General features: G+C 42.3%; 1 protein-coding gene across 2 annotated transcripts in view; it reads left to right on the top strand.

Moving 5' to 3' along the window:
• The window catches only part of PKP2 (plakophilin 2), a 468,963-nt gene that overhangs the window by 242,934 nt on the left and 198,314 nt on the right, over positions 1 to 27,715 (top strand). For both annotated transcript variants that reach the window (XM_069228624.1, XM_069228623.1), the window contains exon 6: positions 3,044 to 3,221. In XM_069228624.1, coding sequence (XP_069084725.1) covers positions 3,044 to 3,221 — 178 coding nt within the window. The remainder of the gene's footprint in view (positions 1 to 3,043; positions 3,222 to 27,715) is intronic.

Genomic DNA, 27,715 nt, shown 5'->3' with positions numbered 1-27,715 from the left:
AAAAGCCTGCCATCCATGGATTCTGTCAGTGTTTTGATCTGTTCACCATCAACATTGCGTGCAGCAGCAACCACAGCCTCCCAGACACTGTTCAGAGAGGTGTACTGTTTCCCCTCCTTGTAAATCTCACATTTGATGATGGAGCACAGGTTCTCAATGGGGTTCAGATCAGGTGAACAAGGAGGCCATGTCATTAGATTTCCTTCTTGTATACCCTTTCTTGCCAGCCACGCTGTGGAGTACTTGGGCGCGTGTGATGGAGCATTGTCCTGCATGAAAATCATGTTTTTCTTGAAGGATGCAGACTTCTTCCTGTACCACTGCTTGAAGAAGGTGTCTTCCAGGAACTGGCAGTAGGACTGGGAGTTGAGCTTGACTCCATCCTCAAACCAAAAAGGCCCCACAAGCTCATCTTTGATGATACCAGCCCAAACCAGTACTCCACCTCCACCTTGCTGGCGTCTGAGTCGGACTGGAGCTCTCTGCCCTTTACCAATCCAGCCACGGGCCCATCCATCTGGCCCATCAAGACTCACTCTCATTTCATCAGTCCATAAAACCTAAGAAAAATCAGTCTTGAGATATTTCTTGGCCCAGTCTTGACGTTTCAGCTTGTGTGTCATGTTCAGTGGTGGTCGTCTTTCAGCCTTTCTTACCTTGGCCATGTCTCTGAGTATTGCACACCTTGTGCTTTTGGGCACTCCAGTGATGTTGCAGCTCTGAAATATGGCCAAACTGGTGGCAAGTGGCATCGTGGCAGCTGCACGCTTGACTTTTCTCAGTTCATGGGCAGTTATTTTGCGCCTTGGTTTTTCCACACGCTTCTTGCGACCCTGTTGACTATTTTGAATGAAACGCTTGATTGTTCGATGATCACGCTTCAGAAGCTTTGCAATTTTAAGAGTGCTGCATCCCTCTGCAAGATATCTCACTATTTTTGACTTTTCTGAGCCTGTCAAGTCCTTCTTTTGACCCATTTTGCCAAAGGAAAGGAAGTTGCCTAATAATTATGCACACCTGATATAGGGTGTTGATGTCATTAGACCACACCCCTTCTCATTACAGAGATGCACATCACCTAATATGCTTAATTGGTAGTAGGCTTTCGAGCCTATACAGCTTGGAGTAAGACAACATGCATAAAGAGGATGATGTGGTCAAAATACTCATTTGCCTAATAATTCTGCACTCCCTGTATTAGTGTAACTGTATCTATTCCCTGAAATTTCCATGTGGATTGCTGTACTTGGGCAAGACAGAATGCAAATTGAAGATCTAGATATTTGAAAATAAAAGTAATATTCGCAAAAAGAGTGCTGAGTCTAGTGTGGCAGTATAGTTAATGAAAAAAGACACAATATTAGCCAACCAAAATTTCAGGTGTGTGAAATAGCCACTTCAATGGTTGGTATAGAAATCTGAAAATAGTTGCTGTAAACATAAATCAATTGGATGCAAATTTTGGACACCATTGAACCACAAAGTAGTTTAAAGTACCATCTTACTTCAATATATGAGTTTTTTACAGACTCGCAATGTACAACAAACAAAAATGACAAGGTGTCATATCTTGTTGCACATAAGGGACTTGTTCAGTATATCGCTGGCATGTTAGCTACAATTATTGTCACCAGTATGTTTTGGATACATGTGGCATTGTTGACCATATACGCTGCTCAGACCCTGTTTTCAACAGTACAATGTGTTGCTGTTTTCATGCACATTATATGTCATATATGTCATTATAGTGTCTAGCTTCGAGCTTAGTAACAAGTCACTACAGCATCTGTGGATATATATTTACTTGGATATGGCATGCATAGCAAATCTTCTGCACTACAAACTTCTTTGTACTTGGTCGGACTACACTAATGTTGCATTAGAGAAGAATCCCTGTGAAAACCACTTTTCATTGCTTTTAGCATTAGAATCAAGTGTTTTATATGAATTATGACCTTCCTGATTTGTCTCTTGATTAATGTAAATTTTCTTTTTTTTTCGGTTCTCTTCCATTTCTATTTACAGTTTATGTATTTCTTATGAAGTGCATCGCCTGGTGAAGGACACATCGCTCTGAAATGTATTGGGGAAATAGGGCCTGATTTAGAGTTTGGCGGACGGGGTTACTCTATTACAAATGTGATGGCCATTCCATCCCCGTATTACGATTCTGTTATATCCTATGAACATCGTAATATGGTGGACAGGATATCCGACACTTTTGTGACTGAGTAACCCGTCAGCCAAACTCTAAATCAGGCCCATAATGAAGTTTTGTAAGGGCACTTACAATTCATGCGTTAAATTGTGACACTAAAACATTGGCTGAACATATGATTAGTTATGACATCAGATAAAGAGAGAGGTGAATTTGGTACCACTCTGCAAACAGAAATAATATTAAAAATATTTAAGTATATTAAAAACACTGTTGATTAATTAAACCATTTTATTGCACAAAGCACCAAGGAACTATTCCCATTGCATGGGTAACATGTCATTTGGTTACAGCACACATCAAGTAATATGAAGTGAAGCAGAACCAGCTAGCCTGCCTGATTGTATTTCTATTCTTAATTTTTCTAATCTGCACATGCATTCAGTTAACAGACCTGGAATTCACAACTCCATGAAGACCTTCTCGCTACTTGGTAATGGCAGACGCAAGGAGTCCAACATTTTTGACAATGATTTATTGTCTGTGTTGAAGGACTCTGGCCATGATAGAGATGAAAAGGTGACCTATCTGAACTAGACACTATAGCAGAGTGCAGACCAGCACTGAGATATGCAGTACTGTCCCACTCATTGACATTTTAATGTTTTGGGCAGATTGCCTAATTTGCAGACTTTGGCTTCAAATTCTGTAACCCTGGTTGGCAGTTCTTGTAGTTGCAATTTGTATGTTTCTCTGTTATTTAATAAGTTTATCAGACTGTTTAAAGATTAGCAATCGGTTTATAGTGAGTCATTTCTTCATTCACACTTGTCTTAGCGTCATATCTGCACCGTTATTACCATTCTTTTTTAAAATATATTTCAGGCTTGTTGTGGAACCTTTCTTCTAACGACCAATTAAAGAGCATGCTGATCAGGGATGCTCTCCAGATTGTGACAGAGAATATTATCATTCCGTATTCAGGATGGACGGAAGGGGACTATCCGAAGATTGATGCATTATCTGATCCAGACATATTTTATAATGCCACAGGTTGCCTAAGGTGAGCCTTAATTCTCTCTTGAATGGACATTTGAATTAAAATGTATAATTGATGATGCATAGCATTCCTTTCACAGTTTACTGATATTTTAGTATAATAGATCCACAGCAATTTATTTTACAGTACAAATGGACACAAGTGTGGTTGCCCATCATGGCCAATAAAACTAATTCTAACACCCATTCTATCGGGTCTTAGATCAGATATAAACACCTAAATATATTTTTTCTGTTTTGCTAACTTTAAATAACAAATTATGGCCATTTTGTTAACTTTAAATTGACAGCCTCCATCACACTCCCACAAGGTGTTTTAAAGTTATCTTCTGAAATAGAATGTGAAGGATTTGATACATTTCATAAAGAAGCAGATAACCTGATTTTCCATTGCACCAAAATGACAAAAATCCTATATGAGTAGCTGGAGGTGTGAATTTTCACATTTTTAAAAAGCAGTGAAGCCAAGAAGTGTAAAGTGCCAATGATGGCCAGTGCTCACGACCAGAACCTGGTTGAAATTTGACACTGACCACTATGAAGCATGGGTCATCTTCGCCAAAGGTGATACCATTTGACTCCAGTCCTTAACATCTCAAACCACCACACTAGTACACTTCTAAGGCCCCCCCGGACCTCAGGGCAGGCACGTAGGGACTCACAGGGTGTCAAGTAAAGCTCAAGCAGCAGGTTCTAGTCCAGGTCCCACATATAAAACTAAAATCTAGTTTGAGGCTGTCGCTGCAGCCCCCGCTCTCAAACCCAGAGAAAGAAGTCTGGTAGAACAAAGCAGTGTTTCCCAGCAACCAGAAAGTGGATTCACAATAATTGATTTGTCATTCTGTTTATCTTACTGTCAAGTATGCCCACAGTGTTACATATAAAAACCCTCTGGTGGGAGAAAGCAGGTCCGTCAGCAGACAGCAGATAAACCAGTGTTTCCCAAGGGTTTTAGCGCCACAACCCACTTTTTAGAACAACAAACTTTCCAGACCCACGTAGCTTTAATGGACAGGAGCCAGGTTATTTTTTTAATGTAACTGAAGTGTTGTGTGGTAGCATACTGTCATTTAAAGACAGCACATTTTCCATTGAAACGGAATGGAAAGACTACTGCTAAGACTATATTTCACACAAATGATAATGTTTGTAAATTGTGTTTCAGTGATTATCATTTATGCATCACCAAGGCAAATATTTTGATTTGTTTTAATTGTGTTCAAATCTTTGTTTTCATAACACTTCTGAATTTCAAAAATGTGCTTCACTTTTTTGCTTTCCTAATTGCTTAATGCATGTAGTTCATTTACAGGTACTTAAATTTTGTTGTCTGTTACAAAAAATGACATCCTATAGGCTTTCATTTTAACACTCTCTGTACCCAGCAAGATAGCCACATAATTAACTCTAGTTTTCATTCTCTGACTGGAAAGTAAGAGGAGTTTAACACCCGATCCCCACATTGTAGCAATTTGCCAGAAGACCGATCCTGATACTTGACTTCTAAATGCAGCAACCATTACAAGATAAATACAGGATGTAAATGCATCTTTGTTGCTTGGACTTACAGGACCCACGAAAAATCAGTTTGTGACCCTCTAGTCGGTCACAATCCACAGTTAGAGAAACACTGGGAAATGCAAGGCAAGAATTGCTTTGGCATCCTGTTTCCCTTCCTTTCTAGGGCACACATCCACTGTATGATATATAAAAACCAACATACCTGTGAAGCAGGATTGGCATTCAAGCTTGATTCAACACTGTAATGTCAAATAGGATGCTCATAGCCCCCAACCTGCATATTCTGTCAGGTTTAGAGGAGTTTAGAAGAGTCCTCTCTGCCCTTTCGGGTCAGCCTATTGTTAGCTCCTGGGAACCTCCTAAACACATTTTTCACATGTATTCAAATGCTAATTACTAGCTGGCAGAAGTAGGAGAGCAAATGCAAATTAAACCTTCAGGAACTCTATGCAGAGAAAAGATAACTTTCTAAAAGTTATATTCCTTAATGTTTTTTAAAACATTGATTGGTTGTTTAATTTCACTATTTTTTTTTTAGCTAGTCTAATTCCTGACATACATTATTAGGATTTTTAGTCTGTACTTTTGTTTTCTCCATAGGACAACTAGGCATACCACAGTAGTAAATTGCTTTTCGGTGTTAGCCACTGTAAGGACATGTTAACGATACATTTTTACATGCCCTACTTTTAAATATGATGCACCCTGCTTTGTGGACCACAAGGCCTACTTAGGGGTTTCTCATTATTAATATATAAAAAAAAGGTTCCAACCTCTGTATAGGGTTTATTTTGACTTTTTGTATTGAAGCGTTTAAACTGCCATTATCTGGCTACATTTGTAGGCCTAAAGCCATGTTTTACACTGTCACTGTATTGGATGGCACTATAGGTGTTGCAGTCGATCTATGACATTTAACTTACAGTCCATGGATACATTTGATTCTATATACTAGGGACTTATAGGCAAGGTAAATATATTATTAGGAATAGGCCAATGTAACTATGTTTATGGGCATGGGTGGTGTTAGTCCTGGCATACTTGGCATGATTTCTCCCTAACATTTTGCCTTAAGACCTCTTATTTTTACTGACTTCGTTTTTGCTGGCCTTTGGACTGTGCACACTTACTGCTGCTAACCAGTACTAAAGTGCTTGTACTCTCTGCTTAAAGCATTGTAACATTGGCTTATTCCCAGTTAGTTTATTTAATCTACCAATAAGTCCCCAGTGAAGTGCACTACATGTGCCCAGGTCCTGTAAACACAGTGCTGCTTGTGGGCTTGCAGCACTGATTGTGGCACCCACTTAAGTAGTCCTTCAAACACATCTCAGTGCTGCCATTGCAGAGCCTGTGTTTTACATTTTAACCTGCTATTTTAATTAGTTTAATCTGGCAAAATAAATCATTTGCCATGCCCAAGCCTTTCTTTTTAATACACAGTCACCGCTAAGGTAGGCCCTGGACTGCCTCAAGGGTTAGGGTGCAGTGCATATAAAACGTTGGACATGTACTTTTAGCTTTAGTATGTCTGGGTAGTGAAACACATAGTCATTTTTTACGAAGGCAAGGCTTATCTCTTCCATGGGATAGCACTGGAGTTACATTTTATAAGTGTAATTTCCAAATGGGAGGAGATGTTGATTCATGTTTAGTGTCTCTGGAATTCCAATTTAAATTCCTAATTTATGGGGAAGCCGGATTTTAAATTGCTATTCTGAAAATGGCACTTGCAAAACGTTGACATTTTCTTGCTTTATCCATTTGGTGCATGTAGCGTGTCTCTGGTTACATGATGGGGTGTAGTGGGAAGTTGGGCTTTGTGTATTCCTCCTAGACAGCCACACACAGTGGATGTAGGTGTGATTGAATGGGGCATCAGTGGCAGGGTGGGAGGGAGGGGCTGGAGCTAGGCCCTGCCTCACTTACACCTGAATAGGCTGTGTCCTGCCTCCACACAAAGGGCTGCATACCCCCTGTAGTTAGTCTGCAGCCAGGAAGGTAGGAAATCTGGGCACTTCAAAGGGAAGCCCTATAGAAGTTTCTCCCCACTTCAAAGGTACAACTGTGTATAAAAGAAAGACATAAAGACAACAACACTTTAGTACACACCTGGACCCTGTGGATACTCTGCCAGGAAGAAGAACTGCTGTGCCTGCCACTATGCTGGACTGCTGCTGGACAAGGAACTGCTTCCCTACTGTACTGACCTGCTGCCACTCTTACCTTGGGAAGAAGAACTGGACCTGCAACTCCATCTTGAACCCAGGACCCCAGAATGACTCAAAGGGCTAGTCTGTTGGCCTACGTATCTGAGCCTTAGGGGCATAGAAGGATCCCCAACAGCGCCTGGACCCATCTTCACTGAGATCCTGACCCTCAAGTGGTGCCTCTCAGGTCCTGGACCATTGGTGTGGCTCTTGAGCTCTTGAAATCAAGCTTTTGGGCTATTTGTGACCGCAAACAGGCTTGTTCGCACCTGAACCGCGTCGCTCGCACTGAAAATCAGTGCAAGCCGCTGCCAGACCATTGTTTTTCACAGCAGCATAGACAGCCCACGGGGGATCGCCAGTGCAAAGCTCCAGCCTGCCAGTCTGTGGCACCCGACCTACTCGTCACACCATGCTGACCTCTGCCTGCGATGCTCTCCTTGCTCCTAGCGACCCTCTCCAACAAGAACAGAACTCTTGACACAATTTGAGAAGGTCAAACTTCAGTGGGACTAATCTGGGATTGTACCCGACCTGCGCTCCATCATGGTTGGCCTGAACTTTTGACCTTAACCATGTCCCGCATGACCACATATCCCCTGTGGTGATTTATGCTTTTAGGACTTTTCTTTTTTTTTTAATGTATCATTCCGGTTTTACTGATTGGATATTTGTAATTTTGGTCTTGTTTTATTTATTAATTTAAGATCTATAATCCTAACCTGGTGTGGGATCTTTTGTGTGGTGTTTTCCCGGTTTACTGTTTGAAGGGTTGCACAAATACTTTACACATTGCCTTTTAAGTTAAGCCTGACTGCTCTGTGTCAAGCTACTAAGGGGATGAGCACAGGTTTATTTGGAGTTTGCTTATGCCTTTGTCGTGAGGACCTCTTGGACTTGTGTTAGTTCCCCATGTTTTAGTTTCCTTTAGCTTCATTTTACATTTCATATTTTATTTGTTTTAGTAAGGCTGCTTTTAGCAATAACCTTTTGCATATTAACTAACTAAACATGTTGCTTGTTTAGTTAACTTTTGCACAACATGTAATCTGTACTTTTTGTCCAAGGCTAAGAATATAGTACACAATATGCTAGTTTGTTTTGCCAGCTCAGGCGAGAACGTCTAACACCTAGACTCAGCATATCGTCAGGACTGTGCTTTGTGTTCAGCAAGAATTCATTATATAAGTGATGCACTGATCCAGAAGGGGTAGAGGGCATCCTTGCCAGGACCGTCCTGGGACAAATGCTGTTTGACTTGCTGTTCAGCAGGCGCTAATCTACCAGCTCCCTGAGAGGATTGCCATCTTCACCACAGGCTGACTCCTGACACTATCCTTATGTATGGGGCTAATCCCTTTGATCGGTTCAGGCAGAAGAGTACACCCGCAATGCTCTTGAATATAGTCGTAAGGTTAGGTCGGAACATCTAGAACCACATGCATAATGGTTGAGCTGTTCATTTTCTTTACCATATTTGTAATGTTGATTATTTTGTTTTATGCCATCTGCCTAATTGTCGCAGCTCGTGCTATATGCTAGAATGCAATTGTTTGAATAACTGTATTGAAAACTTATCTTGCATCTCTTTGTGTCTCGCCTAGGCACACATGAGTAATACAACAAAAAGCTCAAATCTGTTTCCACGGCATCCCTGGTGAGTCAGAGTGTCATGTTTAGGTTGCCTTCATCATCTTTTACCCTGGTTGGTTTGGAGTCCGGGTTGGTCACTGTGATTTAGCCACAAATTGTGCCAACAGTTTCTGATGGTGTGAGCGGACTTACTCTCCCATACTCTGAAGTTCTGTTGTCCTAATATGCAGTCCTCTTACGATAATAGGAAACCTATAGCATGGCGCTACAAACATACTAAAGTCAGGTACTTATTTAACGGGTGTTGGGCCTGGACTTTTTTACAGGATTATTCTGAAACTTTTTGTCCTCTTCCTCCTATTTTTTCTGACCTGTCTTTGTTGGCTTTAGGACTCTGGGCACTTTACCACTGCTGACCAGTGCTGATGTGCAAGTGCTCTCTGTCCAACTGGTTTTGGGGATTGGTCTAGCCATGATGGGCATGTTTGATTTACTAGTACGTCCCTAGTATAGTGCACCATGTGTGTCCAGTGCCTGTAAATCAAATGCAACTAGTGCGCATGCAGCACTGATCGTGCTACTCACAGGGGTAGCCCTGTAAATATGTCTCATCGCAGTGTCTGTGTGTGCAGTTCTGAACTGCCAGTTCAACCTGGCAAGTGCACCCACTTGTCAGGCCTGAACCTTCCCTTTTACTACATGTAAGTCACCCCTAAGGTAGGCTCAAGGCAGCCCCATGGGCAGGGTGCAGTGTATTTAAAAGGTAGGGCATGTACTGGTGTGTTTTAAAATACTGGTAAATTTGGTGGTCACTATTGCAAGGACTATCTCTCCCATAGGATAACATGGGGATTGCCTTGAAATATCTTTTAAGTGTAATTTCCCATTGGGAGCAGATAGAGATCTGGAGTTCGGGGTCTCTGAACTCACAATATAAAAATACATCTTTTGGTGAATTTGCTTTTGAAATTGTAAGTTTGAAAATGCCACTTTTAGAAAGTGTGCATTTTCTTGCGTAAGCATTTTGTGCCTCTGCCTGGCTGTGGAATACACGTCTGGGTCAGGATGACATTTGGGCTGTAGTGAATTCACTCTAGATAGTCGCACAAAGGGAGAGAGCTGAGATGTGCCCTTCATATCCTGATGGGTCTTCCTAGGCTAGAGCGATGGGAGGAGCTGACACCTGACCTGAGTAGGGCTGTACCTGTCCTTACACAAAGCAGTATCCACCCTCCTGGTGTGTGTCTGGGGCTAGGGCAGGAAAGGCAGGGTCTTGTGCACTACAGAGACTTTTCTTTGAAGTTTGACTACTTCAACAGTAAAAATGGGTATAAGTACGGGATCTCTGACCCCTGACAAAGTTAGAACACTTCTAAAGAAGAGCTGGATGCTGTAGAAGGGACTGCCATTCTACCTGTTACTTTGTTCTGCTGGCCTGCTGCTTGTTGCTTCTGTCCTGGGTGTGAAAGGATTGGACTTTGCTTTCTACATCCTGCTTTCCAAGGTTCTCCAAGGGCTTGAACTGAGCTTGCCTCCTGTTAAGAAGTCTGGAAGACTTCACCTGCCAGTGCCTGGGCTCTTCTGCTGAGACTCCTCACTTGCCAAGTGGTGCCAACTCCAGTCCTTGGGCCCTTGTAAGTGTAACCTGGTGAACTGAAGGAGAAAATCCACACACTAACGAGCTGTGGCAGAACAATCAATGCAGCTCCTGTCCTGCAGCTTCTGGAGAATTGACGCAGTGCCTGTCTCGCAGTGCAGAATTGACAGACCGCCTGTTTCCCCACGTCTGCACCAACACAGCGTGTCTGGTTTTTCCACACATCATCCACAGGGTGTCAATTTCTCATCACCCCCACACAGCAGTTAGGAACTGAGGCTGCATGTCTGTAAATCAACGCATCGCCTATCCTGCAAGGAAAGAACCAATGAATGGCTTTGCTTTTCGGCCCCTTCCCTCCCCAGCGGCCCGCATCATCTTTGTTTTCGACACATTCCAGGTACTTTGTGCTTAAAAGATACAATTATTGTTTCTTATGGATTAAGATTCATTTCACCCTTTAAAAAGTGATATCCTTACTTGTCTATACTGGGTTATTTTCATTGTGGTCTTGTTTTACTCAGATAAATATTGGCTATTTTTCTAAACTGGTGTGGAGTACTTTTGTGGTGTTTTCACTGTATTACTGTGTGTGTGTGTGTGTGTACACATACTTTGATTTTTAGGGAAGCCTGACTGCTCATGCCAATCTACCAAGGGGGTGAACAGTGGTTAGCTTAGCTGTGTGACTCCCTCACCCTGACCAGAGTGAGGGTCCCTACTTTGACAGGGTGCAAACCACTGCCAACTAGAGACCCCATTTCTAAGAACGGGTCTCTTCTGAGTAGTATCTCTTGTGTGCCCAAGGTGCCCTATTCACTGTTATATGGAGATGTCCGTGGTGTTAGGGATCATATCCTCCTCAGTAGTACAGGAAGCACCTATATTTGTCTGTAGGTTGTTCAAACCTAAATATTTAAAAGAGTACCCCACTTAGTACTTCCTGTCTGAATTCCGTTTAAAAAAAAAAAGGCAAATCCAATTGTTATTCAAGTAAGACGTGCTGTCACACAAAATATATTTCAAAATGGGCTACCTAATGGGGTGGAGATGTTACATTCGTTGTAGAGGGACACGATGCATACAAAACAGAAACATTCTACTCATTGGTCAATTTTCTTGCACTCAATGCTAGCTCAGGCGCATTTCACACATGCTCAGTAGCAAACGCTACACAACATTATAGAGTATTCAACTATTAAGAAATACTAGTAACATTTCAGAGACATCAAATTTGGTTCCAAGGCACCCTGACACACTTTGTTGAACATGTTAGATTGGGTCCCCCTCAGCAATGATGGGACAACACGGCTAGTTTTAGCTGCCTGTACACCATATCTAACTTACAAACTTTAGCAGCATATGATATGTGCATATTATATAATAATTTAGTTAGACTATATGGACATTGAACATAATTTGTTATGCAGACTTTAAACACTGCCCCAGCAAGGGCTGCTCAAGCAATACAACCACAGTTGGCTACACCTGGAATTAACCCTGTGTCTATTAATACAGTTATGGTTCAAGTATCCACCAGATAGGGGACCATTCCTTCTGGATAGCACACAACACAAACCAGCTGGAAACAGTGTCTCACCATACTGGACCCTAAGACAAACATAGAATTCTCACAATGTGCTTGCCACCTCGGATGGTACCCTCTATTGATGACTGTGCTGCATGGGGCATAATTTCTGTTGCTATTTATATCAAACTCATGGTACAGCATCTCTTGCTGTTTTACCAGATGTGCTAAAACAGATAGAAAACTAATACAGGGCTGCCCCTGTCCTGGACTTGGGGATGAAATTAATAGGCAATTTTGCCACAGTATCCTCAATTATTTTAGGTGATATTAAAGGTGAAACTGCAGCATTAGCAGTAAGCCAATGTCTCACGCAAGTCCCTTTAATTGACCAGGAGTGCGAGCTAGCAAAAATTAGTGCAGAGTACATGCATAGGTTGCAATGACTTAGGGACCAAACCAAATAAACCACAACTAAAGGTTATCCTGAAAAGTATAATACAAAGCAAGCAAAAAAGTATTTAAAAAAAAATGATGGGACAAACGAAAATCCAATAAAGATAAAGTAAAGTCACGTGGAGGATCTCTGCAACCAGAGAGCTGTGAGAAACATTATTTTTTACGTAACGTCATAATTTGAAACAGCCTGACCTGTATCAGTACACTGATACACTGCCTTCTCATTCCTTTCAGCACTCATCAGACAAACAGTCTGAGAGGACGGGGCGGTCAGAGCGCAGCCAAGTAGAGTATGTGAAACCAAAGAAGTACTCACAACGCTCGTCTGACATCTCAATAAAAAAGGAAGGGAAACGTCCTCAACAAGAACGCCAATTTATGGAGAAGGTGATTGTGGGAATTTCAACAAAATATGCCACACATGTTGAACGTGGTTTAAGACAGGTCGTGGCAGTGACTCTGCTACACAGCATGGCAGAGATCACATAGTTCATCCGACTTTTCAAGAGTTTCTGGATGTGAAAGCAATTAATGACGACATAAAAGTTGAAACCCCAGATAGGCGAGTCGCCCCTTCAGACCCCGTTTACTAACTAAACATACACATTGAGGGAGACATAATTTGCACAATTGAAGTGATTTTCTGGGAGACACCAACGTTCAGCTATGAAATTCTGTTGGCTGAAAAACATTGGCCACCAAAGTTTGTGATGAGTCTCCTACAAAGGGAAGATGTGATTTTACTGTCTTTCTCAGTCCTCGTTCCCGAGCAAGTACAACATACCTACGCTGCAGAATGGGCTCTTGCACAAGCTCCGACACTATACCACAACCACGTAGGCTGGGATAAGATAGGACCACTCCAAATCATGTAATACCTAAAACGTCCAGCCCTCAAGTGCAACCACAGTATCCCATAAAAACTCCTCTGAGGGAGATCCTCTCACAACTCGAATACCAGGGAGTAATTGATCTCTGTGTATCGCCAATGAACAAACCTTTGTTCCAGTAGTTAAGCTTAATCATTCCTGTAGAATAGTCTTAGGTTGCAGGCACTTGAATAGTCACACACACATTTGCAATACAAAATTCACATAGCACATTTGATGAGCAATTTTGTCCGTAAATAATACAAAACAACCCTGGATATTTCCAACAGGTTTTTCCGCAAAAACATAGCAGCTGAAAGCAGGGCTCTAACCGCATTTTGCACGCTCTGCTCCCAGAGAAGATTTTGCTGGCTCCCCCAAGGGTATAGGAACAGTCTATGGCTGTTCTCCACCTGTGTAGCATCAATATTACATGATATTGACCAAGAAGCATGGTCCTATGTCGATGATATATTTCTGACGGATGATGACTTAAACACTCACTTAGCCAGAGTAGATCACATTGTTTAGGAATTTGCGGAACATGTCTATAGATTCATTTTTGCTTTCTTAAAACTGATCTTTTTGTGTCCTGTTCTTACGATAAGAGCTTTCAAATGAGGAGAAGAGCTTGGCACCACAGTTCCTTGAGAAGTGTGTGCAATTACAGCCACGAAATACTTATCCTTATTATAGGATTCCTTAATTTTGGCAGAACATATATACCAGACTATGCACAATGCATAAAGCTAGTATAGGACTTAATCAGCCCAGATTTTTCCAGCCAACTTTGGACACAAGAACACACACAAATACTCAAAGCATTACAGACTGACATGCTTGAAGTAAAACACCAACACACACGTGTAAACAGAACAAATTTTGTCATCCGGATAATTCTGTCTGGCATTGGCTTTACCAGTGTCACATTCACTGAGGGTGACGCAGTGCCAATCACATATACATCTAATTTATATTCCAATGCTGAAATGTGTTTGTGTCCACTGAAAAAATACTGACTGCAGTTCAGATGGCCATCATTAAGGAAAGGCCACTGGCTCAGGTAAAACACATCTTTGTTGTTACCAAGCATCAGCCTGAAGGGCTGTCACAAAAGCTAGCATTTCAAATGCAAAAAGCCTTAAATCCTAGATGGATACACTGGGCCACTTCCTTGACTGCCACTGAAGTAGATTGTGTTTGGACCCTAATTTGCCGACCCAATATTTTCTCCAGTACGAACTAGAATACCCTATGCCCACTAACTTTATGCCTCTTGATCGGTGTAAATATATTATTTTCACTGATGGTTCAGCTCAGCCTGCTGTAGGTGCAAAACATCAATACTCCTGGCTTGTTCAGCTGTTAATGGGGTGATGAGGAATGGAGAATTCCACCCTCAGCAGACTGATGCAGTCCATCCAGGATTGCACTGCACAGTTAACTGAATTAAAAGCTTTGATTCAGGCACTGGAACATATGAATCTTAAATTCCCCACTCTTATAGTGTGTGATTAGTATTACTGCGTCCAGTCTTTAAATGAAAATTGTTATTACAGGTGCCTAAATGGATTCTGATACTATAAGGGAAATACTGTCAGGAATACATGCCTTGGGAAAGGTGGCAGAACTCAAAGCCAAGCTGCCCTGGGCTCATGTAATAAATATATTGAGTCATCAACATGTTGGAATACACATTGTAGGGAATTCACTGGTGGATGGAGTAGCCAAATCTGCAGTCATTACTGCAGCTGTAGCTGCAATACTTCATCTCACACGAGGGTGAATGAAGAAATACTGGATGCCTTGAACACTATGGTTAACGGCACCCCTTCAATAAAAGCATATCCAGCAAAATAGTCCTATTACTTAACTGCCCAAAACATCCCTTAAGTCGCAATTCCTGGGGTGGGTGATCCCCAATGTAGACCATGGGTTGCAATTAATTAAAGCAGCACATGAGGAGGTTGCATCTGCCCATGCTGGTGTGGCGGCCAGTTTCTTTGCTACAAACATGCTACTGGTTGCAAGGTCAGTACAAACAGACAAAGCAATATGTCCTTAGCTGTGACATTTGCCAACAAATTAAAGGTCCACCATTAAGTGCCGGCCTCAGGCATCCCTCTTAGTTTCCAACAAGCCACTCCAGTTTGTATACCTGGACCATTTCACCCCCCTGAATTTGGGTGGTGCATAAAAATACATCCTACTTGCAGTCGATTCTTTCTTCAGATTTCTTTGCGTCTGGCCACAACAATTGGCTGACGCTTGCACTCTTATTAAAGATTTGCAAGTCTTTATCAGGGCATATGCATTAGATGCATTCCATTCAGACCCGGGACCTGCCTTTGCCTCAAAAGCATTTATGGATACCAAGGGAACCATGGGTGCAGCTGTGCATTGCTCCCCCCCCATCACCTGGAGGCAAATTTCATAGTGGAGAGTAAAAAAAATAGATTTAAGCAATCCTTAGCAGTCCGAGTATTATGCACAGATCGCAGTTGGATCAATCACCTATATGGAATCTGCCTAGAAGATCTTTAGGTGGCTATACCCCATATGAAGTCCTGTTTGGTATCTAGATGTATGTCCCAGATCTTGATAGCCCTGGCATAGTGGTGGTAGAAACACCCTTTGACCTAAATTAACATCTCACTGTCTTACAGGATCTCCAAGACTTCTGAGATGAGCATTCCACTACACATGCTACTGCTCTGGGAGTGAAAGCTATACAAGCATCCACAGGTTGGATTCCAAACATTGGGGATCTAGTCTGAGAAAAGAGTGCAGTGAAAAAGGATTTTCGTCATCATACCATGGACCTGTGCAAGTCCTTGGAATTCAATGCACCAGATCTGTGATCTTGCCAGCGCTTGCTGGTTGTAAAGACAAACACTTTGTCTCCATTGATCAAGTCAAATTGCATCATGTGGCCAATCCTACACATAGGCCTTGAGGAATCCTGGGTAGTACCCTATCACCTCTCACTTCCATACAGGAAACACCTTTCCAAACGTTGAAAACCACCAACATCTTTTCTCCTAGGTTGGGGAGGGCAGAGAAAGAACTTTTGCTGATTCCAGTTACCATTACAAGCACAAAATATCACACACTCACCTGGTTTTAACCGAGGGGATGGTCATCGACACCCAGTCCCAACTGGGGCTTGGCAGTCTAACAAGGTACAACTGTCTGGTTCCACCGAGGGGAAAGGGGAATGGGATAAAACAAAAAAGAAGAACCCACATAACTGCGGGAACTGATGTGCTGCCTCGTACACTGCCTAAAAGATACGGGCTCCCTGGACCTCAGTAGATTCTATGCAGATGTGATACACTACAACAACATAAAACAATGTTACCTACGGTTTCCTACTTGTAACACAGACAATTATTTACTATTCAGATAAACTTGCAGGCATCATCATAAACATATGAAAGAGAGAAACAGCAACCATTTCAGGAATAAATATAGAACTTCCAGAACTCCGGATCATACAGGAAATGTGAATGTGAACAAATACAACTATAGTCTTTTGGAGACAATTGCAAGGTGCCAGATACAACTTGTCCAGCACGCAACGGCAACCTTTTGAGTATGAAGAGTTCAAAGCGCTACAAGAGTTCAAGCGCAGGGCTAGGGAGAGGGCTCAATATTCCTACAATGTTCGAAGTTCAAAAGCAGGATCCCGTCTCAGAAAGAAAGTCTTTTATATCACTAGTCTATGATTTAGTGCGCACTAAGCTGCAAGTTAAGTACTTAGCCTTAACAACACTGGAATCCAAAATGACAGGGAACTCTATGCAAAGAACTCAACAGGAGTCATAACTAATAGAGAAAAATACTGGAAGCATCGCAGACACTAGACTCATGATGTCATCAGAAGAGCTTGTAAGACTAGAGTGCTGAAAACTCTGGGGGAATCAGGAGGCGATTGCAGGGAAGAGACTTGCGCTGGATTGGGGCATACAAAGGTGAGTGCAGGAATGATTCTGGAACAAGTATGAGACCAAGCGCTGGTGCAGATTCAGTAAGTGTATTTATACAGGAAGCCAGGAGTGTTCCAGAAGGATATGTGCTGCACGTGGAGGTGTGGAATAATTCCATGAACCTAAAGAGCGCAAAACACAAGTGTTGCACAGCAGGGGAAATGAGCCTACCCATTAGCAGGTGCAAACACTAATTGACATATGACCCTTCCAGCGGAACTCAGGTGCATGATGGTTTAGAGGAAACATAGTTATTCTAACTGTGCATGTGATATCTGCAGGTGCAACTGGATGAAACTTGCATAGCAACCCAACAGAAGGGTCAATCGTTCAGACTGCAGCAAGAGGATGAACCCATAGACAGAGCACGGTCCTGAGAGGCACCACTAGGTGAGAGAGCATGACTGGAATTATTCAGGCTAGGGAGGTGCACAAAGGAAAGGGGAAATGGGCCTGGTGGGTAAAACCCACTGCACATAGTTCACTAGATGGAGTTGTGACACAAGGAATGCACTGGACGCAAGTCTACAGTTTTCTACTACTTCTCAGAACAACGGAGTTGTTTATGACAAATTACCTTTAGAGGCAGTTAGCAATTCTCTTTCACCTGCTGTGGCTCCTGTCTTTTCACAGACTGCTTCTGGATATTTTGTCAACATTGATGACTTCTCTTCAGACTCTACTTACACTCATCTTCATGGCATATGTAACCTTTTTCACTGCCTTAATTGCAATTATCTGATTCGTCCATGGACTTATTTGTAGATCATACGCTCTTTGCTCTTTTCCTGTGGACTGGATTTGTGGCTGTTTTCCTCTAGCTTATAAATGGTCACTATGTTCCTTAGTGCTCTGCTGTTGAACTGGTAGAAGAGGTAGTGAGCTCTCATTTGTCTTCCCATAAAGTGCGAAGACACTTGCCCATTTTGAAAATGTCTGCAGTTCCAGTACCTAATAGAGTTGTTTAGGATAAGGTTCCACATGATATTGTTGGTCCTGCAGAGACTTCAAATTCCATATGTCTTTAACATTTAAATGGACAATGTCATAACACCTGGGGTTGTATCTGATGATTGATATGTGAAAAACAGTTTCTTCAATGCTTTCTGGGCTTAAATATTATTCTGTATTTGAAAGTGAGGACATGCACATGAACACAGCAAATTATGATGAAATGTTTTGTTATCATTATGCACACAATTAATTACATAGAGCTGGCAGGCCAGGTACAATATTTAATTATACACAATGGGAACATTGCCTGACTTCACCAGTAGGGACTTCTAAAACATATCTAGGCAAATTCTCATATTTTTCTGGCCATGATATGTCTGATCCAGTATCTTATTATTTCAAATTACCATTGACAAAAGCAAGGAAAAACATGCTACCCAACAATAAATTGATTTATTCAAATGCATTTGTTTCCCAACTTGCCATTAAAGTCTATGAATGTTGGAAAGAGACAATTGATTAAAAAACAGTTTGGGGAGCAAAAGATTGGCAAGTGTAGGGAACGGGTGCCTTGTTTAAGGCATGTCTAATACCACTTCAAATTATCTCTTTGAATGACAAAGTTCAGCAGATTACTTGCCTAATTCTAGCAAAAATTAAAGAACTGATTGTGCCCCGTATCCCTTCAATTGCAAAATGTAATAATTGGCATAGTTTAGTAAATTACACAGACGGACAGCTAAATGGTATGAGTAAGAATAGTTCATTTAACTCAACACTTTCAGGTCCTAACGGGTGGTTATTGTGGGCAGTGGACACAAATGGTTGACATGCATTTTTTATAAACTCTACACATGGTTTTAAAGCTAGCAGGCCAGACCCTTGTCATATTGAGCAACAATATGCGGGGATTGTCACTACATACAGTGTAGGGAAGTTGTGACAGCAATGGTTGCACCATTCCACTTTGGCAGCTGTAAAAGAGCATCTTTCTCTCCTTTCTGGTGTCATGGATTGGCAAGATTTTTTTGTTGGATCCTACATCACCAAGCACCAAAAGATTCTTGTATGCCATCTACAGTGAAATCTGGAAGCTTTCAAACATGGAAACTGAGGATCATTCAAGGCTACTAGATAAGGCTAATTTGGAAAAAGCTTTGTCTGTAGTTGATAATGGAATTAATACATTACCCACTCTTATTTACAACATTGTGTCATCTGCAATAGGCATCATGCAAAATGAAGTTGTTCTTGTAGCACGGACAGAGTCAGCTTAGGTCCATAATACAGTTGAGCTGGACAATACAGGTTCTAAAATCAAACCGTGTGTCTTGGAAGTCAACTCAAAAGAGGTGTTCTTGCTGTTTAACTTGACACACAAACAACATAAAATGGCAAAGAAGAATGCAAAATATATAATGCTTAATATAGAAAAGTTATAAAAGTTGCCGTTCACAGTGGCTGAGACACCATCAGCAATGTGAATAATACATGAGTAATATCTCTGCCCCTCTCAACGATCCATTTTGAGTCATGTTTGAAACATTTTCCAGTGGGCAGATTTGAGGCTTTAGGGGAGATTTTTATACACAAGGTGTGGGAATTAGCTTGCGATTACAAATGTATATGAGAGGAAAAGGAAGACTTTATCAGTGTTAGTGATTGTGAAACTTCTGTACGCCATTCAGTGATTTGTAAACAGGTGACATTGCACAGCGTCTCTAATGCATCAGTGGCCAATGCGGCATGTACCATAAAAGTAGTTCAAAAGGTTAAAGAGATGTTACATTTAGTTATCGTATTAATATCTTACGTACATTTAACAAAACTTAGAAATTCCCTGAAAAAAAACCAAAATGTATAGTGACGTTATAATTAGTTGAAATTGTCAGTTAAAACTTAACATTTGAAGCTCAAAAACACTGAAATTCACCAGTGAAAGTTAAATGAAGAAACTATAACTCATGCCTTTGTCATGCACTGTTATGACAGCCCCAGGGGATGTGGTCCCCAGGCCTTTCTATGCCTGGGCGGGGTGGGAGGCACACCCCGCCCCTTTAATGTATGCATAGCCCTGTCCCTAGGGCCTCAATGAGACTGGGGTGCGGGGGCCACATGGCCCCCTACCCATAACGTTAAAATGTGACTACCAAGTGGAATACGCTGTGTATGGAGGTGCGTGAATTACAGTAATTTGAAGGTGTTGAGTAAATTATAAATTAAAGGTGTAAGTATAAGTTTAGAAATGAAAACATTTGTGTAGTTTGTTTAGTTTGTAGATAAAGAATAAATAATTTAAAGGTGTTGTGCACATTATGAATGTGAGGTATAAGTATAACATAGGAATTTGCAATGGTTGTGTATTTAGGTTTTGTTTGTATCAAAAGAATACTTAACGTTTCGTTAACTATAACAAAAGTTTAACCTAAGTTGGTTTAAAAAAAATTATATTTATATATATATATATATATATATATATATATATATATAAATATACACCTACATACATATACACAAATTATGTGGGTAAACTAAAAGACTTATCTGCAGTCTCGGGTAGACAGTGAAACAAACAGATGATGACTCAAATGCTCTAAATCTGTCCGAAGAGTACTAATATCAATAGATGAGGTAACATAAAAAATACACAATGAGTAAAAGGTGTGTGTGTGTATATATGTGTATATATACATATATATGTTCGATGGCATGTGTAGCTGCAGATACACATGCTGTGCACACCCCGCCATCTGGTGTTGGGCTCGGAGTGTTACAAGTTGTTTTTCTTCGAAGAAGTCTTTTTTCGAGTCACGAGACCGAGGGACTCCTCCCATTTCGACTCCATTGCGCATGGGCGTCAACTCAATCTTAGATTGTTTTTTTTCCGCCATCGGGTTCGGACGTGTTCCTTTTCGCTCCGTGTTTCGGGTCGGAAAGTTAGTTAGAATCTCAGAAAAATCGTCGGTATTGTTTGCGTTCGGTATCGGGTTAGTTACAACAGATCGACACCGAATTAAGAAGAGCTCCGGTGGCCCTTCGGGTTTTTTTTCCATCCCCGTCTGGGCCTGGTCGGCCCGGCCACGTGTCTCTTCAAGGCTGATGGAACAGACCCCATTCCGCTTCTGTCCAAAATGCCATAACAAGTATCCATATACAGATCAACATCTGGTCTGTAACTTGTGTTTGTCACCAGAACACAAGGAGGATACTTGTGAGGCCTGTCGAGCGTTTCGGTCCAGGAAGACACTCAGGGACCGAAGAGCAAGAAGACTGCAAATGGCGTCGGCGCCGACAGGACAAGAGCATTTCGAGGAGGAGGAAGAAACATTCTCCACCCAGGATTCGGACTCTGAGGAGATCGATCCAGAGGAAACGCCGAAAACCGCGAGTAAGACGTCGAAACCAAGAACTCACGAGAAAAGCGCTAAAGCCCAGGGGACGCCACCGCCAACAGGCCATGGCTTAACCCGAAAAATAGGTGACCGTTCATCGGCACCGAAAAAGGGCGAGCTGGTGTCGAAGTCATCCGACTCCAGTCGAGATACCGGCACACAGCAATCTCGGGCCCGAGATAGTGGCTCAGAGAAGATTCGGCACTGAGACAGCGGCACCGAAACGGGTCGGCACCGAGAGAGCACGACGCCGAAAGTAAAGAAGGTTTCGTCGGAGCCGAAAAAAGCAGCCGAAAAGGTTTCGGTACCGAAATATCCGGCCTCGGAACCGAAAACAAGTTCCTACACTGAGGAACAAGGACTGTCCACACAAATGAAGACACATAGATTTGGACAGGAATTAAAGACAATAGAGCCAGATCACACACAAAGACGGCTCTTTATTCAAAAAGATACAGGGAAGATCAGCACTCTTCCTCCAGTCAAAATGAAACGCAAGCTTGCCTTCCAAGACAAGGACAAACAGCCACACGCAAAGGTGGCTAAACAAGTAACACCGCCACCATCCCCACATCACTCTCCGCAACCATCACCGGTAGCCACTCCACCAATGATGCAATCCCCAACTCATACAGGAATGAGTCAAGATGACCCTGACGCATGGGACCTTTCTGACGCACCAGTGTCAGATAATAGTCCAGAATGCTATCCAGCTAAACCATCGCAACCAGAGGATAGTACAGGCTACGCACAGGTGGTGTCAAGAGCAGCGGCATTTCATAATGTCAGCCTTCATTCAGAGCCCATTGAAGACGACTTTCTTTTTAATACACTGTCGTCCACACACAGCCAATATCAGAGTCTTCCTATGCTACCCGGAATGCTAAAACACTCCAAACAAGTGTTTGAGGAGCCTGTTAAAGGGAGAGCCATTACTCCAAGAGTAGATAAAAAATATAAACCGCCACCAACAGACCCAGTGTACATTACACAACAGCTAACACCAGACTCTGTTGTAGTGGGAGCAGCGCGCAAAAGAGCCAACTCTCATACTTCAGGAGATGCACCACCTCCAGATAAAGAAAGTCGAAAATTCGACGCTGCAGGCAAAAGGGTGGCAGCACAGGCAGCAAACCAGTGGCGTATTGCAAATTCGCAAGCTTTGCTAGCCAGATATGATAGGGCCCATTGGGATGAGATGCAACACTTTATTGAACATTTACCCAAGGAGTTCCAAAAAAGAACGCAGCAAGTAGTAGAAGAAGGACAGAGTATCTCCAATAATCAGATACGGTCAGCAATGGATGCTGCAGACACAGCTGCTAGAACTGTCAACACAGCAGTAACAATAAGGAGACATGCATGGCTGCGTACATCAGGATTTAAACCAGAGATACAGCAAGCTGTGCTGAATATGCCATTCAACGGACAGCAGTTGTTTGGGCCGGAGGTGGACACTGCGATCGAAAAACTTAAAGACACTGACACGGCCAAAGCCATGGGCGCACTCTACTCCCCACAGAGCAGAGGCACATTTCGAAAGACACAATTTTGAGGGGGGTTTCGAGGGCAAACCACAGAAGCCACAACCTCACAAACAAAGCCCACTTACCAGAGCCAGTATCAGCGGGGAGGTTTTCGGGGACAATATAGAGGGGGACAATTTCAAAGGAATAGAGGAAAGTTCCAAAGTCCCAAAACTCCTCCAAACAAGCAGTGACTTCAAGGTCACAAATCCCCAACACATAACACCTGTGGGGGGGAGACTAACCAAGTTTTACAAACATTGGGAGGAAATAACAACAGACACTTGGTCTTAGCAATTATCCAGCATGGTTATTGCATAGAATTTCTCAAATTCCCTCCAAACATCCCACCGAAAACACACAATATGTCAAAACAACATATAGATCTTCTAGGACTAGAAGTTCAGGCATTGCTACAGAAAGAAGCAATAGAGTTAGTACCAAAACAACAAATAAACCCAGGAGTTTACTCCCTGTACTTTCTGATACCCAAAAAAGACAAGAGTCTGAGACCTATACTAGATCTCAGAACATTAAATACCTACATCAAATCAGATCACTTTCACATGGTTACATTACAAGACGTAATCCCACTGCTCAAACAACAAGACTACATGACAACACTTGACCTAAACGATGCATATTTCCATATACCAATAAATCCTTCACACAGAAAGTACCTAAGGTTTGTATTCCAAGGGAGACATTACCAATTCAAAGTGTTGCCATTCGGAATAACAACTGCACCAAGAGTTTTTACAAAATGCCTAGCAGTAGTAGCTGCACATATCAAAAGGCAGCAAATCCATGTGTTCCCGTACCTAGACGATTGTTTAATCAAAACCAACACGCTAAGACGGTGTTCACAACACACAAAATATGTCATAGAAATCCTCCACAAACTAGGTTTCTCAATCAACTACACAAAGTCACACCTTCTGCTGTGTCAAACACAGCAATACTTAGGAGCAACAATCAACACAGCAAAAGGGATTGCCACTCCAAGTCCACAAAGAGTTCACACATTTCACAATGTAATACAGACCATGTATCCAATACAAAAGATACAAGTCAAACTGGTGATGAAACTACTAGGCATGATGTCTTCATGCATAGCCATTGTCCCAAACGCAAGGTTGCACATGCGGCCCTTACAACAGTGCCTAGCATCACAATGGTCACAAGCACAGGGTCAGCTTCTAGATCTGGTGTTGATAGACCGCCAAACATACATCTCGCTTCAATGGTGGAACAGTATAAATTTAAACCAAGGGCGGCCTTTCCAAGACCCAGTGCCACAATACGTAATAACAGATGCTTCCATGATAGGGTGGGGAGCACACCTCAATCAACACAGCATCCAAGGACAATGGGACATACAGCAAAAACAGTTTCACATAAATCACTTAGAACTGTTAGCGGTATTTCTAGCGCTCAAAGCATTTCAACCCATAATAAGCCACAAACACATTCTTGTCAAAACAGACAACATGACAACAATGTATTACCTAAACAAACAGGGAGGCACACACTCGACACAGTTGTGTCTCCTAACACAGAAAATATGGCATTGGGCGATTCACAACCACATTCGCCTAATAGCACAATTTATTCCAGGAATTCAGAACCAGTTAGCAGACAATCTCTCTCGGGATCACCAACAGATCCACGAATGGGAGATTCACCCCCAAATACTAAACACTTACTTCCAAATCAAATCATTAACATTTATAAAGCGCGCTACTCACCCGTGTGGGTCTCAAGGCGCTAGGGGAAAGAGGGGGTTACTGCTGCTCGAAAAGCCAGGTTTTTAGGAGTCTCCGGAAAGCGGAGTGGTCCTGGGTGGTCCTGAGGCTGGTGGGGAGGGAGTTCCAGGTCTTGGCCGCCAGCAAGGAGAAAGATCTCCCACCCGCCATGGAGCGGCGGATGCGAGGGACGGCAGCGAGAGCGAGACCAGAGGAACGGAGGAGGCGGGTGGGGACGTAGAAGCTGAGGCGTCGGTTGAGGTATTCCGGTCCCTTGTTGTGGAGGGCTTTGTGTGCGTGGGTGAGAAGTCAAAAGGTGATCCTTTTGCTGACTGGGAGCCAATGCAGGTGTCTCAGGTGTGTGGAGATGTGGCTGTTGCGGGGTACGTCGAGGATGAGGCGGGCCGGGGCGTTTTGAATGCGTTGCAGGCGATTTTGGAGTTTGGCTGTGGTCCCAGCGTAGAGGGTGTTTCCGTAGTCCAGGCGGCTCGTGACGAGGGCGTGGGTCACGGTTTTTCTAGTGTCGGCGGGGATCCAGCGGAAGATCTTGCGGAGCATGCGGAGGGTGAGGAAGCAGGCGGAGGACACGGCGTTGACTTGCTTGGTCATGGTGAGAAGAGGGTCCAAGATGAAGCCGAGGTTGCGGGCGTGGTCTGTGGGGGTCGGTGCGGTGCCGTGGGCCACCAGGAGTCGTCCCAGGCGGACAGGGTGTTGCCGAGGATGAGGGGAACACCACAAATCCAAATGTGGGGAACACCACAAATAGATCTATTTGCAACAAAGGAAAACTCAAAATGCCAAAACTTCGCATCCAGGTACCCACAAGATCAGTCTCAGGGCAATGCGTTATGGATGAGCTGGTCAGGGATATTTGCTTACGCTTTTCCCCCTCTCCCACTCCTTCCATATCTAGTAAACAAATTGAGTCAAAACAAACTCAAACTCATACTAATAGCACCGACATGGGCAAGACAACCTTGGTACACAACACTACTAGACCTCTCAGTAGTACCTCATGTCAAACTACCAAACAGACCAGATCTGTTAACACAACACAAACAACAGATCAGACATCCAAATCCAGCATCGCTGAATCTAGCAATTTGGCTCCTGAAATCCTAGAATTCGGACACTTAGACCTCACACAAGAATGTATGGAGGTCATAAGACAAGCTAGGAAACCTACCACTAGACACTGCTATGCAAATAAGTGGAAAAGATTTGTTTATTACTGCCATAATAATCAAATTCAACCCTTACACGCATCTGCCAAAGATATAGAAGGATACTTACTACAATTGCAAAAGTCAAAGCTAGCTTTCTCTTCAATAAAGATACATCTTACCGCAATTTCAGCCTACCTGCAAATTACGCACTCAACTTCATTATTTAGGATACCAGTCATAAAAGCATTTATGGAAGGCCTAAAGAGAATTATACCACCACGAACACCACCAGTTCCTTCATGGAACCTCAACATTGTCTTAACACGACTCATGGGTCCACCTTTTGAGCCCATGCACTCTTGTGAAATGCAATACTTAACATGGAAAGTTGCATTTTTGATTGCCATCACATCTTTAAGAAGAGTGAGTGAAATTCAAGCATTTACCATACAAGAACCATTTATTCAAATACACAAGCATAAAGTAGTTCTACGGACCAATCCAAATTTTTTACCAAAAGTGATCTCACCGTTCCACTTAAATCAAACAGTAGAATTACCAGTGTTCTTCCCACAGCCAGATTCTGTAGCTGAAAGAGCACTGCATACATTAGGCATCAAAAGAGCGCTAATGTACTACATTGACAGAACAAAACTAATTCGAAAAACAAAACAACTATTTATTGCTTTCCAAAAACCTCATACAGGGAATCCAATTTCTAAACAAGGCATTGCTAGATGGATAGTTAAGTGTATTCAAACCTGCTATCTTAAAGCAAAGAGAGAGCTGCCTATTACACCAAAGACACACTCAACCAGAAAAAAAGGTGCTACCATGGCCTTTCTAGGAAATATTCCAATGAACGAAATATGTAAGGCAGCAACATGGTCTACGCCTCATACATTTACCAAACACTACTGTGTAGATGTGTTAACTGCACAACAGGCCACAGTAGGTCAAGCTGTACTACGAACATTATTTCAAACAACTTCAACTCCTACAGGCTAAACCACCACTTTTGGGGAGATAACTGCTTACTAGTCTATGCACAGCATGTGTATCTGCAGCTACACATGCCATCGAACGGAAAATGTCACTTACCCAGTGTACATCTGTTCGTGGCATTAGTCGCTGCAGATTCACATGCGCCCACCCGCCTCCCCGGGAGCCTGTAGCCGTTTAGAAGTTGATCTTGAACATTTGTAAATTTGTAAATATATTACTTTAAACTTCATTATGTACATACGTATTCACTCCATTGCATGGGCACTATTACTAGCATACACAACTCCTACCTCACCCTCTGCGGGGAAAACAATCTAAGATGGAGTCGACGCCCATGCGCAATGGAGTCGAAATGGGAGGAGTCCCCCGGTCTTGTGACTCGAAAAAAGACTTCTTCGAAGAAAAACAACTTGTAACACTCCGAGCCCAACACCAGATGGCGGGATGTGCACAGCATGTGAATCTGCAGCGACTAATGCCACGAACAGATGTACACTGGGTAAGTGACATTTTCCATATATATATATATATATATATATATATATATATATATATATATATATATATATATAAAGCCCTATTACAATCTGATATAAAATATAAAAGCTGTGCTCCAGCAAAATAAAATTATTTATAGAAACACACACCACACTGGCAATTTAAAATATTTATGGCATTCTTATGGTAGAGCTGATCTGGTTTTAGGAAAACAATTGTAATCAAAACCTTCAGGTTGTGTCCAAGAAACCTTTACAAAATGAACAAAAAAATGACTGTGGTACACTTCGAGGTTTTTTCAACAACTGCTGAATATTAGCTGTCACAGCAATTGTAACCACTATGCAAAATTTAAGATTGTCTAGTAAAGCATTTTCGTAAACAAAGAAAAACTGTGCACTTTACCACATTTCTTTCTTAATTTATTGGACAAATGTGTTCCATTT

This window comes from Pleurodeles waltl, chromosome 4_1 (genome assembly GCF_031143425.1).
Source record: "Pleurodeles waltl isolate 20211129_DDA chromosome 4_1, aPleWal1.hap1.20221129, whole genome shotgun sequence".
Lineage (NCBI taxonomy): Eukaryota > Metazoa > Chordata > Amphibia > Caudata > Salamandridae > Pleurodeles > Pleurodeles waltl.
The sequence above is the reverse complement of the archived record's forward strand: the minus strand, read 5'-3'. Positions and strand labels throughout refer to the sequence as shown.